The following is a 7,676-nucleotide window of genomic DNA, read 5'->3' on the forward strand; positions in this document are numbered from 1 at the left end:
CAACATAAAATTTTGCACACAATATGGTTTGTGGGGAAATGGAACTGAAAGATAATGGTATGTTTCCACAAAAATTTCTGTCGAGTCACTTCCAAGTCATGGAAATCCCATGTGTTAGAGGAGAACTGCTCCATAGGAATTTTTTTTTTTTGTAATCTTTGTGACCACAATGGATTTGGTAGTTTTTGTTGTTGTTTAATCTTAACTGGAGCAGATCCCCAAGCCTCCTCTTCCGTGCTATACCTGGGTGGGTTCGAACAGCCAACCTTTAGGTTAGCATTTGAGCACAGACCATTTGTGCTATGTAGGTACTTCACCAGAATATAGCCACAGTTAATTCTTGGTATGTGTCCTTTGAGACTTTTAAAATACATATATGTAAAACATTTTTTTTTTTTAATTGTACAGACTATGACCTTACATTTTGTCATTTTCCTTTTTTACCTAAACAACATGGCATTTTTTTAATATCCTTACTCCTGGCTTTTAGTAGCTGCTTGATATAATTGTCATATGAGTCTGTTTGAGGGTATATGCTGCTGATCCATTTTTGTTGTTGAATACCTCATTGCTGAATTTCCTTTCACGTGGTGTCTGTCTTTAATTACCATGTTTAAAGTATTTTATACATAGAAAACCTTGTTTCCCAATAATATTTTTTAGTATTCATTGTGGAGAACAAAAGTATACAGTCGGAACAAGTTCTCTTTTAAAGCAATTAATACACATGCACCATTCATTAATTGGTCACCTATTACCCAAAGGCAGCACTCACTGGAAATGTCTCTCTTGGGAAGTTGTAGCCAGTGTTATTTATATCCATCAATGATAACTGTCATTAGGTGCTGTTCAGTTGGTTTCAACTTGTAGTGATGACATTACAGTAGAATGAAAAACTGCTCAGTCCTGTACCATCCTCATGAACATTGCTGTTTGAGCCCATTGTTAAAGCCACTACATCAATTCATCTCTTTCAAGGTCTACCTCTTTTCGCTGACTTTTTGCTTTACCAAGCATGATGTCCTTCTCCAGGGACTGGTCCATCCTGATTAACATGCATAGTGCATGAAACAAAGTCTCACCATTGTAGCAAGAAACATTCTGGCTGTATTCCTTCAAGATGGGTTTGTTTGTTGTCTTTTTGGTAGTCCATTTTATATTCAGTATTCTTTGCCAGCACTATAATTCAAATGCAACAATTTTCCTTTGGTCTTTTCTGCTTATTGTCCAGTTCTTGCATGCATATGAGGCAAGTGAAAATACCATGACTTGGGTCAGGCACACCTTAGTATTCAAAGCAGCATATATCATAAACATATTTAACACTTAAAAGAGGTCTTTTGCTGCACATTTGTTCAGTGTATGACTTCTTGACTGCCTTTGCCATGAATATTGATTATAGATCCAAGTAAAATGAAATATCCTTGACAACATCAGTCTTTTCTCCATTTATCCTCATGTTGCTTATTGGCCCAGTCGTAAGGATTTTGTTTTTTCTTTATATTGAGGTGTAACCTATAATGGAGGCTGTAGTCTTTGATCATCAGCAGTACATACTTCAAGCCCTCCTCACCTTGAGCAAGCAAGGTTGTCGTCATCTGCATATCACAGGTTGTCGTCATCTGCATATCACAGGTTGTTAAGGAGGCTTCCTCCAATCTTGATGCCACATTCATCTTCACATAATCCAGCTTCTTAGACTATCTGCTCAGCATACAGATTAAATAAATATGGTAAAAGGATAAAACCCCTGACACTTTTCCTGATTTTAAACCACGCTGTATCCCTAGTTTGGGCCTAACTGTCTTTTACTCTATGTACAGGTTCCCCATGAGCACAGTGAAGTGTTCTGGATTCTCATTCTTCACAGTGCTGTCTGTAATTTGTTATGATCTACACGGTCTAATGCCATTGCATGATAAATAAAGCACAAGTAAACATCTTTCTGATATTCTCTGGATTCAGCCCAAATCCTTCTGTTCCTGAAACCACACTGATTAGTCTTTTAACCTTATCCTTCCTCGACTTCCTCTGCTTTAGATTTCTCAGTAAAAAGGAAGTTTGGTTTCAAAACAAAGCCATTTTTAACCTGTTATCTTACCAGACAATCTGCATGCAGAGTTCCATATCGATCGCAGAGGTTATTCTAAGTGAAAAGCACTCATTATAAATTACATTAAAAGAAGTTCTTTGGTTACTTTTAAGTATTTAGAGTACTCGGGTTGACAAAGAGAAGTAGCCTTTGGTCTTTTCATCAGAATATCTATTGCTTTAAATAGATATTAGTCATTTTTATTTGCATTTGTGTTTATTTGCAGCATCGATGCACAAAAGTGTTTTTCTTTGGCTCTAAAGAAGAGTTGCTTTTGCCTCTCTCCTAAATAAGTTGTCCTCCTTTTTAACATTAATTTACTTAGAAAGCCCCTATAGGGATGTTTGTCCTTGAAAAGGTCATCTTAGGTGGTGCCTGGTCTGTCTGTCTTTCCTAGTTATACCACTGTATAGACTGAATACAAAAATCAGGTAGAAGCAGCCTGCAAGAATGGGAAAAGAAAACAGACCCAGGACTGGACTGGACTAACTCAGTCCAGAATGGGAGGCAGATTTGTGGGTCAGCCCCTTACAGCATCCTGAGTAGACAGGATTGAGTGCTGTACCTCTGAATCATTTCACATTCCTAATCAGAAAGATTAAATAGACTTAGTGTCAAATAGGATTACTTGAGATTTGATTGCATCTCATTGGTATTTTTGTGATTCAAATTTTTCTTTTTCTCAGTTTTTTTTGCTTGTTCATTTCTTTTGCATAATTATATGGCTAAAATTAAAAAAATAACTTTTTATCTCCTTTTGTGTTTTTCCTAAAAAAAACAAAATTATAAAGGATTATTTCTAAAGAGTAGATGGAATTTTGTTTTATACTATCATTAATTATAGTTAGCCTTAGTTAGAGATTTACTATGAGTACAGTATGTTTTTTGGGAGATGTTAAGATCAGTGAGAAGTGAAATTATATTTTGCTTTGGGAGAATAAACATTTCTTCCAAATTAATAGCGTAAGAACTTCCTATAATAATGCATGCAAATATCCTTTTTTTTTTTTTCAAGTTACTTCTCTAAGTTCTTGGAGGACAATGGCCCCATGGACATAAGAGACAAGGTATTCTCCAACGAATATAGATTTTTCCCAGAAGAAACGCGACAGATAGTACAGAAAGCAGGCGGTTTGAAACATTTTCTTCTGAGATGCCCTCGTTTTGTTGTGATTGACAACTGTATCGCCCTGAAGAAAGTTTCATCACGGACCAGGAAGAAGGGAAAGAGGAAAAACATTAAGGAAGATGAAGATGACCTTTTAAACATAGATGATGAATTGTATTTACCATTTTTTTTACCACTGAACCCAGAAGCTAAGGAATTTACACCCGAGTCAGATTTATCTTCAGCAGCAGCTTCTGTGAATACAGTGCCCAAACCAGTGTCCGTTGATTCTCCTGACCCAACATGTAAAGAGGTGGAACCCCAACTGGCATCCAAAGATTTTCCCAGACCGGCTTCTGAAGATGGGGAGCTCAAATGGCTCTCTTCTGATTCTTACCTGCCAGTCTCTAAAGATGCAGCTCACATGTCAGTCTCTTCTCTTCCTTCCAAACCAGTGTCTGAGGATGTGACGTCAACCTACTGTACTCAACCCCAGTTGGTCACAAACTGCTGCACGTATCTTCCTCTCCAAGGGTTTGACATCACACAGACACCACCAGTGTATATCAATGTGCCGCCATGTGTGCCTCAGTTTGCTGGCATACACACACCTTTGGCCAGCGTTTCTGAGTATCAACCGCAACCAGCAGTTCCAGTGGTGCTGTCTTTAGTGGCTCACAGTAGGCCAGATCCCGATGCAGTTGTTTGTTTGGAGGGTCATCGTGTGAATGCCGAGAATGCCTCTGGTAGCCACATTGCCTCCGAAACACCAGCCCTTCAAGGCTCTCTGGGGACATCAGCGAAGTCACAGTGCAGTGTGGAAAGTGCTGATGCAGCCCTCACTGAGTCTAGCAGAAATGATGGTCACAGTGGGAAGTTGGTCAGCAAGGAGGAAGGAAGTAAAACCAAGACCAGAGCAGTTGCAGCCCGCCCACCTACAGAAGTGGCTGCTGTCCAGGTACCATTTAAAAGTTTTCTTGATACTGAAGTTGTTCTTTGCATCTTTCATTGCTTCCATAGTTCCTAACATCCTTAAAAGTTATTAGCTTTTTAATGGTTACTAAAGCTTTTGTCTGAAAATGTTTTAAAACTATGAACCCTTCAGTAAGGCATGGCAAGAGATCTTGTCAGAAAGAAGTGTGGGGTCCTATAAGATTCTTCTTCCTCACCCACATCCTGCGCCCAGCAGGTGGAGCTCAAACACCATCACAATCTGTGTTGTGGCAGGAGGATGTGACTTAACAGAAAAGTGCATGTCCTGACAGTGCTTCCTGTACCACACACATCCCCACAATCACAGCATTGCTGGCAGTCTGCTCCTGAGACTTCACACAGGGATACGGAGAAGAGGGCAGGGAAATATGCTAGGCTGCTTCCTAGGGGAAGAACAAAGGAAGAGTCTGGGCTCCACCTACCAGACCAGCATGAGGAAGTTAAAATGTTCTACCGGAAACATGAGGGATGAGTCTTAACACTTCCTTTTTATGACAGAATAAATTGAGATTTCTTTATATTGGCCTTTTGTTGTTGTTGTTAAGTGCTATGGAGTCGGTTCCAACTCATAGCAACCCTGTATAGGGTTTCCACGGAGTGGTTGGTGAGCTTGAACAGCTGACTTTGCAGTTCAAACTCAACTTTGCAGACCAGCACATTAACCCCCCAGTGCCACACCAAGACTTCATATTACTTTTACAGGGCTTGACTTCATTAAACCCTTAATGGATTTCCTTCTCTTCCTTATGGTTTCTGTTTTCTAGGGAGCTTTGAAAAAGTATGGTGAAGAGTTAGAATCAAAGCGATTATCAGTTATACTGATTTTAAATAATTCTTTCATTGTACAGATGTTTGCAGAAAGCATAGACTATTTACTTAAATCAGCCAAATAAAAATTCTGTCCAAAAATTGTGGGCAATTTAGAAATGAATTGACTTTTAAGTGTGCATTTTTTTTTAAGCATCTGTTTTGCCTCATAGGTGTCCTGGGATGTAGTACACAAGGAAGTCAATACTGAACCTTATGAACGTTTTGAGTCAAGGCCGGTAAGTCAGAATTGTAAAAAATCATTTAAAAGTTTATTTTTCACTTAACAAGAGAGGGTAGAGGGTGATGAACCGGAATTATTTTGGAGACAGCTAATCTCATGCAAGGAGCTCTGGCAGTATAGTGGTTACGAATCAGGCTGCGAACCTCAAGGTCAGCAGTTAGAAACTACCAGCTGTTCTGTGGGAGAAAAATGAGGCTTTCTGCTCCTATAAATTGGAAACCCTATACAGGGTCACTATGGGTCAGAATCAACTCGACGGCACTTAACAACAACAACAATCTCATGCAAAATCATCATAAAATAAGCTTTAGAACAAAAAAAGAAAACTCTCATTGTTTTTATTGTTAGAATTTAGGGAATGAGGGACAAGGGAAAGGTAAGTTTTTCTAGTTTATTTATTTCAAAGTATAAAGCATGTATTCATTTATAACTAAGCTTATTCACATGAGTAATGTTTTTATTGTTAGGCTCCATTGTGTCGGTTCCACCTCATAGCACGACCCTCTGTACAACACAACAAAACACTGCTTAGTCCTGCGCTATCCTCACAATTGTTGTTATATTTGAGTCCATTGCTGCTGCCATGTGTCAGTCTATCTCATTGGGGGTCTTCCTCTTTTAACTGACCCTCCACTTTACCAAGCATGATGTCCTTCTCCAGGTCCTGGTCCCTCCTGATAATATGTCCAAAGTCTGAGAGATGAAGTCTAGCCATCCTGGTTTTTAAGGAACAAATTCAAATGCAGTGGTTCTTCTTATTCATTGTCCAAATTTCACATGCATATGAGACAATCGAAAGTACCATGGCTTGGTTCAGGTGCACCTTAGTCCTAAAACTTCCATCTTTGCTCCTGAACACTGTAAAGAAGTCTTTTGCAGCAGATTTGCATAATGTAATAACATTGTTTGATTTATTAACTGCTGCTGCTTCCATTAAGTGTTGATTGGATCCAAGCAAAATGAAGTCTTTGACAATTTCAGTCTTTTCTCCATTTATCATAATGTTATTTATGGGTCTAGTTGTGAGAATTCTTGTTTTCTTTACATGGGTTTGCAGTCCATACTGAAGGCTGTGGTCTTTTATCTTCATCACTAAGTATTTTCACAAAGTCCTCTTTGTTTCCAGCAAGCAAAGTTGTATTGTCTGCATGTCATAGGTTAATAATGGGTCTTCCTCCAGTCCTGATGTCAAGTTCTTCATATAATTCAACTACTTAGATTATTTTGCTCAGCATACAGATTGAAAAAGTATGGTGAAAGGATGCAACCCTGGAGCACATTTTTCCTGATTTTAAACCATTCAGTGCCCCTTTTGTTCTGTTCAAACAACTGCCTCTTGTTACTATGTACTATGTATAGGTTCCTCTGAGCACAGTTCAGTGTTCTGGAAAATCCATTCTTCATAATATCATCCGTAGTTTGTCACGATCCACACAGTCAAAGGTATTTGCATAGTCAAAAAAGCTCAAACAAACATCTTTCTGGTATTCTCTGCTTTCAGCTAAAAAAATCCATCTGACATCAGCAGTGATATTCTTTGTTCCTGGCCCTCTTCTGAAGCTAACTTGAATTTATGCCAGGTCCCTGTTAATATACCATTGCAACTGTTTTTTAATTACCGTAAGCGAAATTTTACTTGTAAGTGATATTAATGATACTATTTGATGATTTCTAAAAATTGATTAAAATAAATTCTACAGCCAGAGTTTAGATAAAAAAAAAGAAAAAAGACAGTATATAATTTTCTATCTGCCTTTGCTGGTTTGGGACATATAAATTAATTCTTGATTTCAGACCGCTGTTCACTGTGACCCTTTTGCTATAATAAGACCGAAAACAGTTTTACTACTGGTTCATGGTAAAGTTTTATCAGTTAACTTAATAACTAAAACAGGAATGCTTTCCATAGCAATAAACTACTAGTCTGTACATAGGCATTAAGTAGCACTCTCCACAGAAAACTGTATTCGCTCTGGTCCACAGTTCTCTGACTGATAATTCCCAGAGTTTCAAATCCTTGCTTGTCTGAAGTTTTCACCTTCCTTGCTAAGAAAAATTGAAAAGGCCGTGGTGTTGGAGTGACACAGGTGATGTCGAAAGAGGACCAGGTTTGTGACACAGGGATGGCTAGAGTCCCAATGCCTGACTTTGTAGACTCCTCATCACTGGTAAGATAATCACTGTAGCTGTGAGAAGTTGCCAGTATCACACCAATATTCCGTATGGCACAAGTATAATTGTTCATATTCTAAACAGTATGGAACTATATATTTGCTGTTTTTTCTTGCGTTTTATAAAAAAACAAGCTGGTCCATGAGGAAGTTATACGAGGGGTCGTCAAAAAGTTCATGGGAAAATGGAATTAAAAGATAATAGAGATTTTCCACAAACTTTTTTTTTTTTAATTTAAGGTTTTTTATTGTGGATTGAGT

At 38.3% G+C, this 7,676-nt stretch overlaps 1 protein-coding gene across 1 annotated transcript in view; it reads left to right on the top strand.

Moving 5' to 3' along the window:
* The window catches only part of TTC3 (tetratricopeptide repeat domain 3), a 136,018-nt gene that overhangs the window by 80,446 nt on the left and 47,896 nt on the right, over positions 1 to 7,676 (top strand). Inside the window, 2 exon segments of the mRNA XM_006862609.1 lie at positions 3,108 to 4,158; positions 5,174 to 5,239. Coding sequence (XP_006862671.1) covers positions 3,108 to 4,158; positions 5,174 to 5,239 — 1,117 coding nt within the window.

The sequence above is a fragment of the Chrysochloris asiatica genome, unplaced genomic scaffold (assembly GCF_000296735.1).
Source record: "Chrysochloris asiatica unplaced genomic scaffold, ChrAsi1.0 scaffold00049, whole genome shotgun sequence".
NCBI classification, from domain to species: Eukaryota; Metazoa; Chordata; class Mammalia; order Afrosoricida; family Chrysochloridae; genus Chrysochloris; species Chrysochloris asiatica.